Source organism: Toxotes jaculatrix, chromosome 14 (assembly GCF_017976425.1).
Source record: "Toxotes jaculatrix isolate fToxJac2 chromosome 14, fToxJac2.pri, whole genome shotgun sequence".
Lineage (NCBI taxonomy): Eukaryota > Metazoa > Chordata > Actinopteri > Toxotidae > Toxotes > Toxotes jaculatrix.
Window position 1 is genome coordinate 12,067,351 of NC_054407.1, and position 21,770 is coordinate 12,089,120.

At 42.8% G+C, this 21,770-nt stretch overlaps 2 protein-coding genes across 4 annotated transcripts in view; one reads left to right on the forward strand and one right to left on the reverse strand.

Moving 5' to 3' along the window:
- Positions 1–191: 191 nt before the first annotated feature.
- camsap2b (calmodulin regulated spectrin-associated protein family, member 2b) overlaps positions 192–21,770 on the reverse strand; it is a 33,412-nt gene continuing 11,833 nt past the window's right edge. The window contains exons 4-21 of one of the 2 annotated variants that reach the window (XM_041055125.1): positions 17,351–17,437; positions 13,269–13,410; positions 11,980–12,119; positions 10,252–10,342; positions 10,053–10,154; positions 9,319–9,388; positions 8,923–9,204; positions 7,949–8,678; positions 7,685–7,831; positions 7,365–7,596; positions 6,682–6,865; positions 5,860–6,589; positions 4,984–5,120; positions 4,575–4,789; positions 4,391–4,490; positions 2,500–2,615; positions 2,279–2,397; positions 192–2,186 (exon numbers count right to left, since the gene is read on the reverse strand). In XM_041055125.1, the coding sequence (XP_040911059.1) occupies positions 1,887–2,186; positions 2,279–2,397; positions 2,500–2,615; positions 4,391–4,490; positions 4,575–4,789; positions 4,984–5,120; positions 5,860–6,589; positions 6,682–6,865; positions 7,365–7,596; positions 7,685–7,831; positions 7,949–8,678; positions 8,923–9,204; positions 9,319–9,388; positions 10,053–10,154; positions 10,252–10,342; positions 11,980–12,119; positions 13,269–13,410; positions 17,351–17,437 (3,924 nt within the window). In that variant the 3' untranslated portion in view covers positions 192–1,886. Of the gene's footprint in view, positions 2,187–2,278; positions 2,398–2,499; positions 2,616–4,390; positions 4,491–4,574; positions 4,790–4,983; positions 5,121–5,859; positions 6,590–6,681; positions 6,866–7,364; positions 7,597–7,684; positions 7,832–7,948; positions 8,679–8,922; positions 9,205–9,318; positions 9,389–10,052; positions 10,158–10,251; positions 10,343–11,979; positions 12,120–13,268; positions 13,411–17,350; positions 17,438–21,770 lie in introns of both variants that reach the window. The other variant, XM_041055124.1, reaches the window with a different exon arrangement.
- On the forward strand, positions 18,342–21,557 carry LOC121193028 (zinc finger MYM-type protein 1-like). 2 transcript variants are annotated; one of them, XM_041055127.1, is made up of 2 exons: positions 18,342–18,490; positions 19,267–21,557. In XM_041055127.1, the coding sequence occupies exon 2, from the start codon at positions 19,296–19,298 to the stop codon at positions 21,420–21,422; it is 2,127 nt and encodes a 708-aa protein (XP_040911061.1). In that variant the 5' UTR covers positions 18,342–18,490; positions 19,267–19,295; the 3' UTR covers positions 21,423–21,557. The 2 variants fall into 2 exon arrangements, with proteins under 2 accessions (XP_040911061.1, XP_040911060.1); XM_041055126.1 differs by lacking the exon at positions 18,342–18,490 and adding an exon at positions 18,858–19,009.

The following is a 21,770-nucleotide window of genomic DNA, read 5'->3' on the forward strand; positions in this document are numbered from 1 at the left end:
CATTATTGCACTAGGAGGTATTGCATAGGTGCATGATATTTACTTGTGTATTTAAAAAAATTGGGATAAGAGAGAGATATCATGTCAGTCAGCATTAATATCATCATTCACTCATTTAAAACAATGAGATCTAGTAAAGTATAGTACACTTGAAACAGTCAAGACATGAATATGAAATGAGACACCATGAGTACTGTTGATAGCTGGCATTTTAATAAAGCTCAAAGGAATAGAAAAACAACAAAAATCCATGAACAGTTGAGCATATTTAGTTAACTGAGAAGAAAATGAATTCAGAGTTGGGAAAAAAATTAGTATGATTTTCTCAGTATACTTACTGGGTTTCATACAATACCATAATAAAGCCTTTAGTCTTTAAACACCCTGCCTCCTCGGCTACATGTTCTCAACACATTTCCTTCTGTAACTGCACTGCTTCATCAGTACACACCTCCAACAGGTAAATGTCATTACAAAAAATACTTCTATATGCCAAAATATATCTGTACAGTGTCAACACATATTGAAGGAACACATGACAACAAGTGTAACAATAATGTAAAAGTAAAGTCACAAGCACAACAGTGCTGAAGTGGAAAAATCTTTGATTAGAATTAATGACAGTGGACAGGGTCTTGAAGTGCTAACATAGGTGAATTCATGTATTTACAACTGGGGACTACTTTAAGGGTAATCTAATAGTTAGGACAATATCCACATTAAAGTGACATTTCGATTATCTGTTAGTTCCAACTGCAACATGGTCAATGGAGATTATTTAAATTACTCTCAGATCATTGCACAGACGGATGACACAGTGTGAGATTTTCCATCTATTCTAATACTGATGATAGTCTTATCAGTGATACTGTTGAGTGATCACACGTTTTGCATTTGTAGCACAATAAAAGGCCCCAAACGACAACATACTGATACATGTACATGATAAATTATAAAAGCTACTCAAAAGCTACTACAAGCTGACTTGTTCATTTTGAATGGAACTGCCATTATATACAAACTAATTTAACTTATATATGTATAGTATATTATGTTTCTCTGAATAAAATCTAAGACGCCTTTTTAAAATATCTTCAATAATAAATTAAGAGTCTATTGCAGATGCTTTCCAGAATTGTTTGATGGTACTCCATTTGCTCAATAATCTCATCACTTTACACTTTTGGAAAGTAATTGCAATCACCAACTGAGGTATTTTCCTCACTCTTCTTGGCACTTCACTATACACACACACATAAACAAATTTGAACTGTTTATAGGTTTTTCAGTCACAAAAAAACAGAACATGTGCCTGTATAGCAGCAAAACTCTCATCAAAAAAAATGCTGCCTCTACCCGATCACAGATCAGACAGGCCACCCTTTTAATGACCACGGAGGGGGGGCGTAGTCTGATCCCAGACCTGTGTGTACACACAACCTCTCCTGTATCACAACAGACTTATTCAACAGGCGCTGACAAAATGACACCAAACACTCACTGCGCATCCATATGACACAAAACAAGCATAAGGCCACACATGATCAACTTATAGAAACCAAACTGCCTCCTCCTGAGGAGTGACATTCAGTGCTTCAGTGGTTCAACTAGGTAAGGCATTGGTCCGCCTATTATTTTCTTCTCTTTTTTTTGGCACACAAGAACATTGATACACATGCTGACAAGTACACACTTGTGCCCCTTTTAAGTAGTCCAGAGTGTAACAGTCAGCTCTGTATTGTAACAACAACATCTGAGAGGCCCACTTGTGTTCTACATTCCAGTTGTGATTTATAACATGGGGACCATGTGTCCCTTTAATCAAAACATAAAATCCACAAATTCTTCTGTGTTCCTTCCAGAGAAGCATGTCCAAATGTTGCCCTCTACTTAGGGTGCAGTTTTTTGGGCGTCCCCTGCTTCTTGGTCTGCCACAGATGGCTGGCGATGGTGATGGCGTCCACACTGGCGGACATGGTTTTGGCTGGAATCTGGCTGAACTGTTTCCTGTCTGAGTTGTACTTGTAGAGGCCCTCAATCATCTTGGTTGTGATGCTCCTGGGCCCGATGCCAGCTAGTTTGGTGATCTCTTCGGTCTCGGGGCAGTAGCTGTACACAGACCTGAACTGGCATCCGGCGTCACGGAACAACACCAAGAAGTTATTGGCTTCGGATTTCTCCATTTCCTGCAGAAGATCATTTAAAGGGATCATTGTTACGTGTTCTCTTAGTGCAAGAATAAATAAAAAACACACACACGCATAAGTGCTAAACATACATCAAGTATCTTGTTTTTCTGGCCTTCGTTGACCTTGCCAGCCAGGCAGCAGTGAGCCAGGGCATTTTGGATGATGTGCTTGTTGGACTTGGCACTGGGCTCCTTGTATAGTTTGGGTCCTGGAGGAAGCAAGGAGAGTGCAGACATGTGTTTGCAGCAACAAAATGTCATGTTATGTTCAGTGACTATGTGTACATGAACTAAGTAAACAGGTCTCATACCTGTGTACTCAGCGTTAGAGGGAGTGGAGGAGGTGGTAGAATCATTTTCCCAATCCTTCTCTCCATTACGACTGCCAGCCGAAGGACAAGAAGAAAAACCTTCTGCAGAGTCCGGCCTGGAGACGATCACATTCAACAAATGACACACACAAACATAACAACAAACACATAAAGGTGGACACACATAAGCATGTACAAGGTATGAAAGGGTACAACGGATTCCACGAACAGACATGCACACACACACACACACACACACACACACACACACACACACACACACACACACACACAGATATGAAACACACAGAGAGATGTGAAAAAACAAGGTCAGACGCTGTGACACAATTCTCTAAACCCTGCCTGTTGTCTTGCATTACATCGTACTGTACACACTCTGGCAAAGCTATGCCGTGAGGGACAAGAAAGGAATGTTCAGCCAAGCAAAGCAAAGTCTCTCTATTGCCTTTATGGCTACTGCAAGAGATGAGTTTAAGTACTTATGGAGGAAACAGCAAACACAGTGGCAAAGCACAGAGCAGCCAGCACAGAGAGGAGAGCAAACAGCAGCCTGAGAGCAATACTGCAAAGGACAAAGAGGATAAAGAGCAGGAGAACTAAGACGGAGACAGCTCAGCCACGCAGATCCAGCGTACTTTAATACAGAAGCAAGAACTACAATGATGAAATATATGAAATTACTTTACTGTTGACATATCTGTCTACTTTTATGTGTGTCTGTGTTGAAAATGAAGGCTAAACCAAAGTCACATGGAGCTACATCTACATGGAGCCACACCTAGTAGTTTAACACATTTCATCTGTGGAAGCACTTCTTTTTAAAATATTACTAACCTTCCCTTTCTTTCTTTAGGGGAGCTTAGAAAGAACGGGATATGAGCAGAAGCTATTTTATTGCCTCTGAGGGATCCATGCAAAATTGAAGAAAAAGGAGAGAGGGATAAAAGAGAATCAAGATGCAGAGTGTAAGCCTTACAGGAGTCAAATCATAGGACTTAATAATAAGAGACAACAACCTCAACAAACAACACAACACCCCATTAATTCAAATGACTGCTGAGTTTTCTGGGTGACATCAAGGAAAGAGCAAACAGTGTGAGTTGTAAAGTTTTATAAGTTGAATTGTGGAAGTGCACATAACATTGGTGATGTAAATAAATGAACACACTATTTGAAAAGGTGAAACTGGAAGAAAATTTAAATGACTGTGCACAGTACTTTAAGGATGTAAAATGCAAACTATCTGCAACTTCACTTTAGCTTTGACTTGATAGGATCACTGAGCCTCCTGGTGATATGTGGTAATAATATTAAACAACCTGCTTCAGCTGAGTACACATCATGTTAGAATCAATCTGCAGCACAGGAGTACACTGTTAAAAAAACTCAAGAATAATTAATCTGTGATGTAAAAGATGAGAATTTCCAAACTTGGTCCTTAGTCTTTCATTCTTTGTTTTTTTTTTTTTTTTGATATACGCTAACAGCAACAAATGCAGGTAGAATATTTGTTTTGCTTGTGCTTCTCAGATCTGTGATTTTTAAACCGAGGGCAAGGTAATAGAGTCTAAAATTCAGGCTACAGACAGAGAGTGAGTTTCTGGGCAGAAATGTTTGGCAGAGGAATATGTGCCACTGAGATGCCACTACATGCCAGTGCCACTACAAGGATTCCGGCCTTAATGATTAAAAACAGGAAAAGCAGTTTTGTAATCTTACATTCAGCTTTGAATTCAGTTAAAAACTAATAAATTCAATTTCAAATTATTCAAATTCAGTTTTTTATGCAGTGATTCAAGTTGGGGAATTCAAATTCAAAAGTTTAAATGATTGAAATCCAGAGTCTCGTGACACATGTAGTGGATCTTACCTGTTGTTCTTCCTGTTATCTGGCAGGTCTCTATTGTTGTCAGCCAGATTGAGAGACGCCAAAGAAACACTAGATACTGAGAAGCCTCGAGGACGCACGCCTGCAACATTAACACAGAGGTCAAACACGGATAAGTGGTTGTGATAGTGTGTGTGTTTGTGCATGAGTTTTGTGTGTTGCTCACCTGTTACTCTCACAGGAGGAGTAGATGACTCCATGCTGTCCCTGTGGATGGACTTGGGACGTGGCTTCTTCTTGAGACTTCCAGATCGAGGCTTGATGACTTCGTCCATGTCCTCCATCAGTTTGAGCTGCTTCCTCCTCAAATACTCATTCCTGATGTATTCCCTCCTGGCTTTCTCTTCATCCTTCTTCTGCTGCTCCTCCTCTGCTTTCAGCCTGGAGGAGGACACAAAGATTCAATCATAAACTTTAGATTAGATAGATTAAACCTCCTACATCAGTACCTACATTTTTTTAATCACTGACACAATGATTTTAAAAGCTATATCATATGTATTGATGCTATAAGCTTGGGTACAGTATAGTATTAGGGTTAGCATGGAGACAGAAAGTGAGAAAGACAAACAGACCGTGCAGCTTCCCTCTCCTGCTCCTGGTCCAGCTCCTGCTGTTGCTTCCTCTCCTGAGCCTCCTTCTCTCTCCTCTGCCTCTTCTCCAGGAGTGCTGCTTTCTTTGCTGCCATGTCCTCTTCCCCTTTCGCATCATCCTGGTGTTTGACAGGTGGATAACATGAATAAAAAAATTGAACGAAGTGAATAATTATATATTTCTATTCATCAACATGAAATGGATGCACAAATGATAAGCCTTCACTCAAATATGGGGAAGAACTGGTATTTAAAGGGGCATTATTTATCTTCTGTCAACAGAGCTGTGACATTGCTCTTTAATCAAAGCTCTTATGGTCTCCCATGAGTCTGTGTTCTGGCTCGTTTTTTTTTTTGGCCTAGATTCACTCATGCATTGTCTCTGATCAGCTCATGGCTCAACAGGCACAACCCTGCACATGTTGTGTCAGGCTCGCACAGTATGACATTCCTCTTGTTGCTGCTACCTGCATACAGCAGCATAAGGCTGTGCAGACTGTATTATTAATGAGGAGTTAACAAACTGTGCATCTGTTGTGATTATAGTTTGACTGCAGTGGCTCCCAAAGTAGGGGTCTGAAAAACAGGTGGGACTAATGACATCGCTGCTGCATGGAAACTAACACCATCAGTGATGAACATCATTATCTGTTAATGCTGTTAGTTTCACTTTGTCCTTTTCCTGCAATGACAAGTCAAATGTCGGCTGTGAAAAAGATGAATCTGATTTATTTGGGAGTAATACAGTAAGACAATAAGAGCTTCTCAGATGCTTGATGCTAAAAATGTGTCTTTGTGACATAAGTGTATGCTGTACGTGATATATATGATTATTGTATGTAAAATTCTGTAGCTCACCTTGAAGAAGAATCCACAGCACATCTTTTGGTCGTCTCCATAAGTGTCTCCTCCAGTTTCTCCCTCTCCTGTCATCTCCAGACAGCGGCCTTCTGGAGGCTTCAGCCCAGACAGAGGCACCTCCACCAGGTCTCTCTTGTCCTGGGGGTCTCCTCTTACCCGGCTGCCTGTGGCCCCTTGGATCTCAGACATCGGCTGACACAACACTTCTGACGTCCTCGATTGTTTGACTTCTCCCTTCGACTGAGCCTGCTTTGCCTCTCTCCTCTCCTCCTGTTGCATGTCTTCCATCTCTTTGGCTGTTTCTTTAGTAGGGGGCTGAGGAGTGCCAGCACTCTTCTTTGCCACTGCCTCTTCTTTGTCTTTAGTGTTTTCCTTGTTTTCCTTGGCCTCTTGGTTCTTGGTTTCCCCAGACCCGTCACTGTGGCCCAAGTAGTCAAAAGAGCTGAGCTGGGTCTGGCTGGGGGTAAAACGCCTCAGTCTGGGTAGACTGTCCACGGAAGTGGGGGTGTTGAGCATTCGGCTGAAGGGGGTGACCTTCAGGTCATTTGGTCGTGGAGTCCGAGGCGTCCTGGCATGGAAGGAGGCTGGCCGCCGCTTAATGCCAGCAGGAGAACGGTTGGGAGCGCGGGGAGAGCCAGAAGAAGACAGGATTGGAGACAAAGACCCAACCGAGGCTCGTCCTGATCCCCGGCCTGTTACGCTGCTGCTACGCAACTCACGGAGCTGTCTGTCGTACCCACAAACACATGTAAGTTTTCACACGATGACAGTAAAATGATTTGTCCAGTGATATTATAACTACCTAACGTGAAGTGATACCTGTGTGGAGATGGAGCTGGAGGAGGAATGACCCAGGCTTGTTGTTGTTGCTCTCTCATGGCCATGATCTTCTCCTGCTGCTGGGCCAAACGCTGCATTTCTGTCTGCAGGAAGCCCAGTGACGTGTTCAGTCTCTCAATGGAGCGTGTGTATTCTGCAAGATCGATTTCTCCTGGAGCTACACCTGTATCACCGCATTAAATAAACAAGTCAGTCAGTCAATTACCAATTTAATCAGGATCCTTCACAGCGCCTGAAAGTAAATACTAACTGTCCATCCTGCTATTATATTTTTCTTAATTTGTGGTTTAGCACTGAAATAATTAGTTGATTAACTAATGTCTCCACAGGTTTCCAGTGCCTGGGTTTTTGACTGGTACCAAATATCAGAACATTTTCTACTGGCCTGCAAGAAAATTATATGATCTGAATAAAAATCAGAATAATAATGGACTTTCTAGACTATTACAGACAAAAAATGCCAAACACATCCTGATTCCAGGGTCGGAAATGTAAGGCACTTGGTACTTTTCTCTGTTTTATATCATTGTGAATCGAATATCTTCATGTTTCGGACTGTGGGTCAGACAAAACAAGCAATTTCAAAATTCTGATCTGCATTTTTCACTATTTTCTACCATTTTATGAAACAACAGATAACTCCAGTTGTTGGGGATACCCACCTCCACCATCTTCACAGGGAGATTTCGGGGCTGCTCCATCTGGTTTGCACCTCTCCGCCCGCTCCATGCTGCCCTGGCTAGTTTCCTTTGAGGATGAGAGCGGCTCTGGGGAAGGTGTCTCTGCTCCCCCAGAGCTGGGGCTGAGGGGGGCAGTGACTCCTTTCCTTCTCACAACATTCAGAAAGGCCGTTCTGCCCATCTTCTGGCGATGGCGAGTAAAAGCAGCTTCCACCTGGAAAATGTGAAGAGGGCAACATGATGTGTATATCTATATTTGAAGATATATTAGTGAATATCTCTTTTGCTGTACATCTGTTAACCTTCTTCTTCTGGGCTTCAATGGCTCTGCGTTTCTCTTCCAGCTTCATCCTCAGCTGGATCATTTCTGAGGCTATGAGGTGGGTGGGGTCCCGGGGGGAAGGTGTTACTGGGGAGGGAGACGTGATTGGCAAAGGAGGTGTGGTGATCTAGAAGAAAGTGGAAAGATCATTAATATTATGTCAACCTACATCACTTAAAACTGCATTTCTGCCTCTGCAAAAAAATGTCTGAACGAAGAACAAATGACAGAATAAATCACAAACCTGAGAGGAAATGTTTTTTGTTGAGTGTGTATACGGTACGTTGAGATCTGAACTCTCTGGTGTGGTTCCTCCACTACTCCTCCCCTCCAACTTCCTGAACTTCTGCTCTGCAAAGCTCGTCATCCGCACCATGCCTCCTCCAGAGCCACCAGAGGACGAGACGGGGCTGACGGTGTGAGATCTGGGGAGAGTGGGTGCTGAGCTGGGACAAGGGCTGCTCCTGTCACCTCCATCTCCCCTCTCAATCTCAGGATTAGTGTCACCAACCCCTTTGCACCCTCCTTCCCTGTTTCTCTCCCTCTCCGCCTGGTCAGGCAGAGGGCATGACCTGGTCATGGCCTCACAGTCTGGATCTATATCTGAATAGTCTCTCAGTGACGAGGAGTCCTCATCCAAGCTCTGGATGTCCTCTGTCCTCACATGGATGCCCGTGTCAACTTCATCAGTGGACACAGAGTTGGGGTCATGGTCATGCAGCCGAGCCTTAGCTGAACCCTGGTTGTCTCCTTGACCCTGGGCCCCTGGAGGGTCTGCAGGCTCTGCACCGTGGAGAAAGAAGCCGTTGTCTCCGTCCTCCATGCCAAGGCTAGCATGTGGCCTTTCTGTGTTGTGGATAATTTTCAGTGCCTCCTCAATGCTTGGAGGGGTTGACGGGCTGATGTGGCCGCTATGGTTACCATGGTGATTGTTGGAGCTGTGGTTGCTGTCTGGGAGGACTCCATTGGAGTACCTATGGACAGATGCAAGTAAATTTACTTATAGTTGATTAAAGAAACAGTCCAGTTTGGGGACCAACACATGATTTCTGTGTTTCTGAAGCTTTAAATTTAACAATTTCAACAGCATTTGGTGAAATCGCACCTTTAATCTACAACCAAATGCTGTAAACACAAACCTGTCCCTTTAAACTTCAAATTGATGATATGGAAATTTATAGGATAGTGGTTTCTAATACACATCTCACTTTTCTGTACCTGCTTTGGTTCTTGACTGAGAACGTGTTGTTCCGCCCCAGGGGTTTGTGGGAGGTGAAGTCCTCATCCTCCTCTGGTATGTGTCTGCTCTGGCCGTTTAAATTGACGGGCATGAGGGAGAGGTGGCGCTTCATGCCTCCTCGGGACGCATAGTGAACTTTGAAGCCAAGACCGTCACTGCTGGCCGAGCGTGTCATACCACGGAGGGAGGGAGCTTCACAGGGCGGCACAGTCGGGTCTTCATCTAGAGGAATCTCAAAGGAGATTCCCCGAGGGGAGGAGCTGTGGGAGGAAGAAAATTCACTGTAAGTTCAACAAGGAAACAACAGACCACTTAAGATATGTAGGTCAATGAAGGAATACTTTTGTAAAGCCTGATAGATTTCATGTACTAACCGTTTTTCTTTGGGCCATGTCCCAACACAGCCATCCACGTAGGACATGGAGGTAGATCTCTTTATTATACCTGTTGCAGAGACAGAGCAGTTTCCTTGATTTTATTAGTGCACTTCTTCTGTATTTCACCAGTCAGAAAAAAATATCACAGTGGGAGAATCAAGCCCAGATTTTCTCTCAGCTGGTCTGAAGATTTAAACTTTCTGCTCCATGCTCCCTCTGACGAATAGCAGCTATTTTTAAGTACATGGCTCAAATGCAATAGGAAAGCATAAAAGCTTCTCCATGGCTGTAAATCAACCACTAGGGGGCCTCTGGTTTCAAAACAAAACACATCCACACATTCTACCATTGGTCTGTATTCATGCCCCGGCTGACTGCTAATAGTAGCTATTATGTTATTTTCTCGAAAGTGCCACAACAGTATGAAGGGGTAAATACAAGAAAGTAGAGGACGAACTTGTTCTGTAAAAGCTGTGTTGAAAAGAACAGTGATATCCCGGCTCCTGCTGAGTTTACAATCAAGGAACCAGTCCAAACTAGCATTGTGACATCTCTGCATCTCTGCCTGCACGATCACTAAAGATACGCAACCAGTCACAGCTTTAAGTTTTCCACACAGGGGCTCTACCTTGACAAACACATACATAAACTATATTAACCCGGAATACAGCTGAATAGCCAGCAATTATCAAATAGTTTTGTCCACAGTCAAACTGATAAAAGATATTTACCCTCAACAGGGACGTTCTCTGGGCTGTCAGGTCTGTCTGCATAGCTCTGTTTGACTGGACTGGATACAGGAGCCATATTTCTAGAGGATACAGGCTCACAGGCTGCTGAAGAAAACATAGAATATGTCATACAGTCATACAATCAAATCTTAGTTAATGAGCTGCATGCTGATGCGATTATTGTCAAGTTGTACTGTACCATTTGGGTCGAAGACTCTGGGCTGTACAAATGAGGGTTTCACCACTTCAAACCACCAGAAAAGCTCAGCCATAAACACCAGATAGTTACTCTGCAAGACACACATGCAGACACACGTGTACCTTTGTGGTTAATGTTGCAGTCATAAATGTAGTTATTCATTAATGCAATTAGCACAATGCTTGTCTCTACAGTCACAGCTCCTTCTCCCCTTGTGTCTCTGTAAAGATGCGAGATGAGCTACAACAGCAACTTGACAGATCAGGGAGGTCATGGCCTGCCAAATGTTGCTAGGTAACAGGCTCAGGTGTGAGTGTGTGTGTGTGTGTGTGTAGCTGAATGTCTGTACATGTTTCATTGTCTGAGTTGTTTAATGTCAAACCCATACGCTTCTTGAAAACTGCCAAAACACCACCTGGAGTTTAGTTTAAACTTATCACATGTGCGCAGATAGATTCACAAAGTAGAGAGTGAATAATCCACACCAATGATAAATGCATGTGTGTTATAAACAGAAAGACTCTGGAGGCCTATACAGATGATTTCACCTGTCAGGGCTAAAAAAGACAAAACCAACAAAAGCTGGGATTTCTATTCCATAAACTGCTGCTGCACTTATCCTGTGTATCTTTATTTTGGAAGCAGCATAGTAAACTGCTCCATGGGATAAAAAGAGTTTTCTTCCATCTAATATATTAAATGAATGGACACACATACACATACACACACACAAACACACACACTGATTAAGATTCAGTAAGCAGTAAGTTTGTGGTGAATGGGCAGTATGCCTATTCATCCCATGAGTCTTTAGCTGCTCTCTGTGGCCATTTCTCTCCTTTTTCCCCCCTCCTTTTCCAACTTGTACTATTGTAACGCTACACAGTCAATACACACACACACACTATAAACAATGAGAATGAGAAATGAAGAGAGAAATACAGAACAAAGAGAGCACAAGTGAGAAAACTGTCTACTGTGTTGTTTTGACGAATGGTAAGTCCCAGTCAGCTTGGACCGTGACTTGAATCCGAATGTTTCTACCCACGCTCTCCGCATATTATTTACCCACACTGGGCTCTACTGCCTCTAAAGTTAGGATGGCACAGAGATGCTCTTAAAGTTGTACAGTGAAGCTTTTATTAATCAGAAACAAATATGTACATGTAATGAGGAGAACTCTGCCTGGGGACTGAGTGAATCAGCAGTCGCGCTGTCTCTAAAGTTCACAGATTTTGTTGCTTGATAAAAACAGCGGGGATGTGAAGGGGGGAGGAACAAGAGAGGCAGGCAGAGACGGGTCAGGACTGCGAATCTACTCTGAGCAGAGTATGTCCTCTGTCTGAGGTGGGGGGGGTTGGCCCTGCAGCGTCTGTACTAGAACAGCAGCAATACACACACACAGACTGCCATATTCATTTAATCTGGCAGTGAAACAATACTCACTGTAGCATCTTCTTGATCTTTATATTACTGATAATACATCCACACACACACATTACAACCCCTGTGAGAACCAAGCCTGCTACACACACATTCACTGGTCAACTTTTCCTTGCATGACTCATTTTTGCCTGTGTGTAATTTCCCGCCCTTGCCCTACTCATTCCCAAAAAACTCTTTCTTTTGAGTCTTTCTTCTGAATCTACATTATAAAAACAGCTTTTTCCACATCCTCCTCCTCATACGTTTATATTAATATTTGAATATAATATTGGTCTTCCCTACCTTTATGGATGCATGTGCGTAGAGCATGTCCTCCAGGCTGAAGTGGCAGCAGTGATTGAGGTTGTTCTTGCAGAACTCCTGCACCAGCTGGAGGTTGTACAGACTGTCCGCCAGTGACATGGTCTCCTTGAGGCAGATATCTACTCAGTCAGGGGAGGGGTCACACACAGACACAGACACAGACACAGACACAGACACACACACACACACAAGGGAGGGTTGACAGAAAAGGCCAGACAGGAAGACAAGGAAAAGATAAGGCAGAGTTTATGTTTGAGAAAAGAATAGATGAGAAGAAAATTACCCTACTTTTCCCATAGGTATTTGTGCAATATGCAGTAGCTAATTCGAATCACGCAGAGTCCTTCAAACAATCCATGACACAAGTTTTCAAACCGCCTTCAACTCCCTTCTGGGTGAATCACCAGGATTTTTATCCCCTGACGTTACTGTAAGGACGGCCCATGCATGTGTAGGATGGCTAACAAGAGGGAACAGATCAGGGACAGGAAACCAAACACTGCAGCACTTTTCATTACTGTCCTTCTTCATTATTTTTAGATCATGCTGCCAGCAAGCGATATAAATGACGTTTAACCCACTTCCACATCTGGTCCACATGTGTACTAGCTGCCTGTGAACTACAGTCAATGCCAAGAGTGGAAAAGCACCGACGTGAGAATTGTTTATCTTTGAAATAGCAGCCAGCTACTCCTCCAACGGTTCTCCGACACACAACCCTTGTGACCAATCACAGCCCAACCCAGGGCATTTTTAGAAATAAGGGCGCAGGCAAGCTGAGAGGAGAGGAAACAAGTCTTTGTTTCCTTGTGTCTAACCCCGCCTTCTCCATGTCTGTCCTGAATACTCTCTACCTTACTGTGTCTTTCCTCCTGGACAGGTCCTGTATTCATTGTCCTCTAACAGTGAATTCAGAATAAAAAACTGGGTCTGACATCTATTGATTGTGTTGTTGCTTAGGATTAGGATGAGACTTTTGCCAACTGATGACTATAAAACTCTATGAGCTACTCATAATGGTGCCAGACAAGGGCAAATGGATGATAAATACACTCTTTGTTTCAAGCACACTTTTCAAATGTATGGTGGTAGTTATGGCAGCAGGGAGAGCAGAAGACAGCGTCCTTTGTACTGTCCAGTTGAGACTGAAAATCCTTGTGGTCAGCTCATTGTATGCCATTCACAACTGACTTTGGTTTGGAAATAAATACAATAAAAGAGGGTGTGAGTAGTGAGTAAGAGTGGGTGTGGTTGCAGAGTGGCCCTACCTTCCAATTTGACAGCCTGCGGGCAGTAGAAGTGCAGCAAGGCAGTCAGGGCGCAGCCATCTGTGTTGTCCTTTAGCAGATTATCCACCAGGGGGAGCGATGGAGCGCTCCTCTGCTGGGCATGCTCCCTCCTGTAGCGAGCCTGAAACCATGGCAACGGCACAGAGACATCACCCATATGTGTTGTCAGGGTGGATATGTACAGTTGGCTCTGATTGTTGCAAACATCTGCAGACACACTTTTATCTCTACACACCCGTGCACATACACACACACCCAAAGAAACATACACACAACTCAATCACACCACACATATGTGAGAGCTGATCTGAGGAATTTCAAACACAGGGATGGGATTCGGGCTCAACTCAAACAATGCAGATTAAACTGATCATGCAAATAATCAGGCACAACATCTGGAATGATATAGTCCTCTTAAATTTAAATGGATAAAAAAAGATGCAATCATAACTGTTTTTGTCTTTGAGGAGTGGTTAGTTGTCTAGATGGAGAGCGAGGAACAAAATGCATGCCAGCAAATTAATGGTTTGCGCTATCATACATCTACCGAACAATTCACTGGCACTGAGTGAGTCTAAACCTCGGTTGTGGTGCTGTAGCAGACAATGCATGTGATTTAGAGTTTAATAATAATCTGTGTTAGTGCGTTCTTCCTCTCTGCCGGTTTTCTGTATATCTCTCTGGGCCTGTAAAAACCACAGAGACACTACTACATATGTCTTCAGGGCATCGGTTCTCCCAGTTTGCCCATAAACCCACAAGAATGGTGTGACATCTGCATTTTACCAGAGATATAATGAAAGCTTCAATCACAGCAACTCCCACTGTCTGACAGCCCTCTCACTATGTGCACTGGGGTACAAAATGTTGTCCTTTTTAGTTTGGTTTATATAAACTCACAATACAGCACATCTTTGACTGTTTTCTTTCACAGCAGCCAATTTGAACTCATTCAACAGAGGAAAAAAAGAAACTCCCCACAGTTTTCTGTGCAAAATGCAGACAACAAAATGGGTAGCTACAGATACTGAGGCTGTGTCATCACATTCACATATGTTTTTCAGTGGAAAATCTGATGTTGACACAATCATGCTACTGGATCGCACTTGCTCTCCCAGGTAGTTTCCTCCCATGAAAGTGAACCAAGCTCAGAATGGTTAATATGGTTATTAATCAGATTTCTGGGACTGTGGGGACCAAGGTTGGGGTACGACAGGATGGGGGGTGTCCGACCAATGGGTTCTCAGGGCCACATGCAATGACAAACAAGAGAACTTGAGGTGGTGGGAGGGTAATATCCTTGCAGGTTTGAGATTAAATTGTGAAGGGGTAAATTACAGTGTTTGGTGAAGAGTTCTTCAGAATGGATGAACTTACAGGTACCAATCTCCAGTACCATTTGCTAGGAGACTTGATGGTAGATGATTGGACAACAACAGGAGAGAGTGGGAGACGAATTAGGCAAACAGGAGAGAAAAGGTTTCACTACTATAACTACCACTGGGGGACAAAACCTGTCTTAACAACTGGAAAAAAAACAAAGTGAGAAGCTATTAGAGATGAAGTTGTTTTACTAAAAGGCAAAGCCCGAAAATCATCATGTAAAGAGCAATTAAAATGGAGTGATTCAGAGAGATCATTAAACCTGACTGTTTCTATAGCTAATGGTAAAGTACCTGACCGCAGCTGTACACACAGAGATCTTTGACTTTTGGCTGCTCATCAAACATGAACACACCAATCACCAGAGTCAGCAGGGCTCATCCTGTGGGGATGATGAATGTCTGTGAAAAATATCATTGCAATAGTCGTTGAGATATTTCAGTCTGGGTACAAGTGGTGGACTGACAGACTGACATTTCCATCCATAGGGCTATGCTGCTATCACGGCCAAAAATAATCATACAAATACAGATTTCACATCTCTAGACAAGATCCCTAGAAAAGCTAATTAGTCATTTCTTGGACTTTGTGCTAACAGTCCACAAAATCTTACTTAAACCAGCTGGTTTTAGAGATATGTTGAAAACTAATAGACAATAAATGGGTCGTGAAACTCAACCTCCTTAGTGGAAGTAATCAAATCTACAAACAGAAACAGACCTTTCCACTCAGTTATTTGTGCAAGCACCTATGTTAAGCACAGACTTTCACACAGAATCCACACACACAAAAATACTGAGCACTTAGTCATGAGACCAGAGTTGAAGATTTTTCACGGCATCCCAGAATAGACTAAATTTACTGAGAAGTGTCTTGTGCTCAACCATTAGTGTGCTCGTTTGTGCAGGCGTGTGTGGGGGGAGAAATTATCTCCTCCGAGTATGTCCTCCTCAGTGAATAGACTTCTGTTGAAGTTGATAATGCAGAGAGGGGGTGTGTGATGGAGCATAGAGTAGGAAAGCAGCTGACTGACACTGAGCGTCCAGCGTACTCCTCACACACTTTAAAAGTCTCTCTTCCTCCCTTGACTTGTTGCATTTGACAAAGCCTGAGTGTGTATATGTGGGTCAGTGTGGGATAGGTCTCAAACCCCATGTGTATTATCGGCTTACAGAATGACCGCTGATAGGGAGCGATCTCTCTCACTATACGGACACACAAAAAACAGACAATGAGCGGGAGAGAACTCACCAGAGAAACTCCCACAGCAGATAAAAGCTCCTTCTAAACTGATTTAGCTGCTCATGACATCCCGCAGCTCTTTGAAGAGCAAGTTTATTTTGCTCTGTATGAGAGAGCAGAGACACGCTCGCTCATGTGACACTGTTCAGCCAGTTTACAACCTGTTGAATGTAAACAGTGTGTTTTCAGCCATTCTTGTGGGATGGATCTAAAAATAACAATGTCGGTCAATTAGTCAGTTCACCACTTTGGTCCAGACTCAAATATCTCAACAACTACTGGATGAATTGCCATAAACTTTTGTACAGACAGTCACAATGCCCAAAGGATAAAGCCAACAGACTTCAGTGATCCCCTAACTTTTCTCTAGCACAGCTAGCCTGGCTGTAGTCTTGCTGACTCAAGTCAAAAGTAAGCGTACTCTTCAGCTCAAGTTATCTTTGAAACCACACAGGTTTACTCCACGGCTGTCATGACTGTCAGCTATTTACACATTCACCTAAATCAGAGTTTTAATCAGTGTTTATCTGTTTGAGTTGGTACTGATTTGCAGGATGTTTACCTACCCATTCCCTTTTGTCACAGCTGAATTTTATATTTGCCTGTGTACACACACTCGCAGAGAGGTATATATTTATTTTTCCATTTTTTAACCTAACCGAGGCAGGGGTTGTGACCTGATAAGGCAGTGTGCAGTAGCTTCATGGTTAAGCGAGCAGAGGAGGATGGTAGCTGACTGTTCTGTGTTTGTCCCAGCAGACTGACTCGTTGTGTCACACGGACCTTACATAACTACGAGGCCTGCAGGATGACAACACTGCCTCTGTCACTGACTCTCTTCTTTAGCTACAGCTGACAAAGTTCCTGAGTGTCTGTCTCCACATCTTCCACCCTGGTGCCATTTCTCCCTTTTCTCTCTCTCTGATTATCCCTCCTCACTTTTCTTCTCTCTTTCACCCCTTCTCTGTCTGTCACCCTTTCTCCCCTCCTCCTCCCTGCACATTTTTTGTCTCCTCTAACAGCAGTGTCACGACTCTTGCCAACATTTTTCTGCAGCTGGTCTGAGACTGAGCTCATCTGTTCCTCTGATTTACAGAGCACTGTGCACTGTGCTTTATGTGTGTGTGTGTGTGTGTGTGTACATATCATGTCTCTGTCTGTGCATGGAGTCATGCATGGAAGTAGACTCAACTTACTAGGTTGAGTAAAAGCAGGGTATATTTAAAATCAGATACAAGGCAAAATAAAAATGAGAAGCAGAAAATGAGACTCAAAATAAAGACATTAAAGAAAGTAAAGTCCTCTTATGCCTCAGTTTTCATAGCTGGTCAGTCTTAAAGGAACAGTTCAACATTTTGAACTTCAACATCTTTCAAAATGTTTAACTATTCCATGAATCACCCTGTTGAGAGTTAGGTTTATGTCTGTGTTCTTACTTTGTGTGTTGCTGTGTTTGATTCCTGGTAGGAAGCCTCTCTCAGCTTCTGCTCCTCCACAAGGATGTCCCTTAGGTGTTCATTCACCTGGGGAGAGAGAGGTAAGGTTTCACATAAGTGTTTGGATGGTGAGCGAGAGGAGAAACTTCAACATGAGTACAAGAGTCTCCTCACATCAAAGAAAAATGTTTCACCACCACCATCAGCTGACTTCCGACTCACGTGAAAAGAGCTTCAGAAGTTACTCTAAAGATAGTATTTTTTCATTAAAAAGCCCCCTTTTTCAGTTACTGTTCTTTAGTCTCCAAAGGGTCTGTGTAAACAGTGAGGCAACATTTTGGCCTGAGGATGCACAAGATCCTATCGGTCAATCCCAGCTATGTCATGTTATGTCTTAGAGCTACACATCGAGACAATCCGCCAAGGTTTTTTTTTTTTTTTTAAGTGTATCTATAAATGAACCCTACATGTTTGTCAGTAAAATGGAGCAGGAAGCATGTGAGCTTCTTCAGCAAGGAATGTCAATAATGTTTTTATTTAATTGATGAATTCATGCTGTGCTGGGGCTTGTTTCATTATTTTGAACAAAGTAAAATTAGGTTAACATCATATTTTGAAATAACTATATCAATAATCTTTTAAAATCTTCTGAAAGGTCAGTTAAAGCCACTAAATAATCCCTAAGATGATAAAATAAACTGAAGATGCAATCACAGAGACTTATCTACTGCCCTCTTAAAGCTTACAGCCCACTTGAGGTCTGACTTTATCCATCCAATCCTGATTTATCAGACCAGACAAGGTTAGGCTTTAAGTTGAGTCAGTTATCTCTCTGTAATCTCTCCAACATGATTACATGTGGATGGTGCCAGTCTGTGGCGGTTCTGGGGAGGGGCCAGCAGGGGCCAGTGCCCCTGTAGCACTGATTCTGGACCCCCCTGTGGCCCCCCCTCCGAAAGTAGATTATTCAGTAGCGCCGAGTCGCCGACGTCGAAGGTAGAACTAACGTGCGTGGCTTAACATTCTAGTCGGACCTTTTAGTGCGCTGCACCATTTAAAAAACGAGCGCGAACCATAACACGAGCCTGAAGCAGTCGGAAGATTACAACGAACAACGACGAACGAACTTACACTGTCAAGGTAAGACTTCTGGTAAAGAAATGTTGTTTGCTAACTTTATGAATTATAATAGCATCCTGCCAGAACACCAGGTGTTAATGTCAGCTTAAGTTGATTGTATGGTTCTAGCTAACGTTAGTTACTATTCTTAACGTACGTTATCACAACACAAAACCAAGCAAGCCCGCAATGGTAGGATTGCTGAAGTGTAATTCCTCTTAATTGCTTTTTGTATGTAGTGAAAAATGAAGAGAAAAAAGGACATTACGTCCTATTTCTACAAGAAAAAGACACAGAATGGTGCAGACATTGAGACAGAGTCAGATGATGGTGGTGAGAGAGCTGAAGAGGAGCAAGTTGAGAGCGCCACAGAACGAGAGTCAGGGGACATGGGAGACGTTGATTTTCAGAGAGAGGGCCCAGAGCAGCAGAGAGAGACAGATGAAGATCCTGAGGGTGAGGAAGCTGAGACTGAGATAGAGGCGGAGTGTGAGACACAGACAGAAAATATTTGTGCATCTACAAGCACTGGACCATCAGGTATGTGATGTTGAAAAGAACACTATGTTTTGTGTCCCTGGTCAGGCTTTAGAATATATTAATTTATATTTACTGAATGCAATAAAAAATGAATTAATTCATACAATTGATAAATAGCATTAATAAATAAATACAGTTTAGACAATTGTGTGTGTCTGAGTGCCTAAGCAGTGTTAAGTATAGCAGTTTAGTCTATATGCTGTGTCCATGCAGAATTTATGTTTGACTACATATGTTCGGTTTATCTTTCTCCACAGACATCAGCAAAGGTAAACAAGACCCACCAATGCAGCCGGACCTAAAGATTTTTCCAAGGACCCTGATGGGGGACAGGAGGAGGAGCTTCAAGGCAGCCTGGTACCACATCCACCCCTGGCTTGAATATTCCAAACAGTTGGACTCTGCGTATTGTTACGCTTGCAGACATTTTAGCCCTCCTAATAGCCAAGACACAGTCTTTGACTCACCAGTTGGCTTCAAAAACTGGAAGAAAGCATGTTACAAAACAGGAGGGTTTGCATTGCATGCAAGGTCTGAGCGGCACAAGCAAGCCATGGTTACGTGGAGGGACTATCAGAGAGCTGCAGCAGCTAATGCAACACTGGCCAATGCCTTAAATAAGGAGCACAACAGACAGATCAACGAAAATCGGGCATACATAAAAACAATAGGGGAAGTGTTGTTACTCACTGCCACTCAAAACATGGCTCAAAGAGGTCATGATGAGTCTGCAGACTCGGATAATAAAGGGAATTTTAAAGCAATTCTCGACACAATCGCAAACCATGACAGAGCTGTTAAGAAAAGGTTGACCTCAATTCATAATGCAAAATACACAAGCAAAATGATTCAGAATGAGGTTCTGGGTTGTTTAGCAGACATGGTTCGAACTGAAATTACAGAAGAAGTGAAAAACAGTGAAGTTTTCAGCATCATAGCAGACGAAACAAAAGATGTGAAGAAAAAAGAACAGATCTCAATCGTACTAAGGTACTACTACAGTGGAGCTATCCAGGAAAGTTTCCTCCATTTTGAATCCACAGAGAAGCTCGATGCAGCAGGGCTTAGTGAGAAAATAATCCAAATCCTGGAAAATCATGGTCTAGAGTACAAAAAGAACCTTGTAGGCCAAGCTTATGACGGGGCTTCTGTTATGAGTGGGAAGCATTCCGGGGTACAGGCGAGAATCAGAGAGAGAGCAAAATATGCCTTCTACATCCATTGCACTGCCCACTGTCTAAATTTAGTTCTAGTAGATACAGTCAAAGCTATCCCAGAAGTAGAGGAGTTTTTCTACTTACTAGAAAAACTGTATGTGTTCACATCTGGATCAGCTGTCCATCCTAAATGGCTGGCCATACAAAGAGAGATGTACAAAGGTGCACCAAGAGAGCTCCAGCGTTTAAGTGACACTCGTTGGGCATGTCGATTTATAGCTCTACGTAACATTATGGATCGACTGCCTGCCCTTAAGCGACTCCTGCAAGAGATAGCTCAAGAACGTAATGGTGAAAAATCTGTTGAGGCTCGAGGTCTGTTGGCACAGATAGATTTTGAATTCACAGTGCATCTTGTTACGCTTCGTAAAGTGTTTGGAGAAACAAAACTTCTCTCTGATATGCTACAGTCTTCAACACTTGACATTTCAAAAGCTGTAGATTTGGTTGATGCTTTAGTTAAGACATTGAATGATTTCAGGCAGGAGTCGTTTTTTGATGATGTGTGGGATGAAGTGTTAAATGTCTTTGAACAGTGTGATCCAACACCACCAGCTGCAAAACGACAAAAAACGCTAAGCTCTAAACTCAGCCAGCACTGTGTACTTACCACTCTTGGGCAGAGAGAGTCCGAAAGAGATAAAGATGGGTTCCGTACAAACTTTTTCTACCCTGTCATTGATCTTATGCTCAGTGAGCTTCAAAGACGATTTTCAAGTAAAAACTGTGAAATCATGAATAGCATTCCAGCTCTAAATCCACAAAAAGACACCTTCCTTAAAGAGAAAGATCTATTTTCATTTGCACAACTGTATGATTCAAATATTGATGACCTGGGGCATGAGCTACATCAGTTCAAAAGAATCTTGGAAAGAAAAATCCAGGCTGGGATGCAGAGACCCTCGAGTACAGTACAGCTTGTACAGTTCATTGAGCCATACAAAGAAGTTTTTTTTGAGCTCTACAGACTCTGTAAAATAGCGGTTGCAATCCCAGTAAGCACTGCTGCTTGTGAACGGAGTTTTTCCACATTAAAGCTTGTGAAAACCTACCTCAGATCCACTATGAATGACGACAGATTAAGCAATCTGGGTGTCCTTAGCATCGAGTCGAGGAGGGCAAAAGCACTGAGTCTCGACTCATTTGTTGACCGGTTTGCCCGGAATCACCAAAACCGCAGAATACAGTTGCTGTAATAGTAGGGCAGCCTCTTATCAGTGGTTTAACAAGTTTTATTAAAATAAAAAGTCAAACAAGATTTCGAATCTTTGTCTTTTTTGCTGCGGGTTTAATGTGCCCCTCTATCAAAACCCCTGGCCCCAGCCAGGCCCCCTCAGTGAAATTGGTCTAGAACCGCCACTGGTGCCAGTTCTTCATCTAGTTCTCTTGCAAACAAATTAGAACCATTTTTGAACCAGCAGTGAAGGAACTAAGGAACTATCCAGCACGCCTTTTGTCTTTTATATCCAGAGTAAAACAAAGAACTGTGTGTCAGGTAATAAGCCGGCGTTGTACAAGGCTCAAGGATGTGTACAGTTGTTCTC

Coding starts and splice junctions, on each gene's coding strand:
- LOC121193028 (XM_041055126.1), top strand. CDS start 18,859: ATGGGAGACGTTGATTTTCAGAGAGAGGGCCCAGAGCAGCAGAGAGAG. Junction 19,010..19,266: donor TACAAGCACTGGACCATCAG/GTATGTGATGTT, acceptor CTTTCTCCACAG/ACATCAGCAAAGGTAAACAA.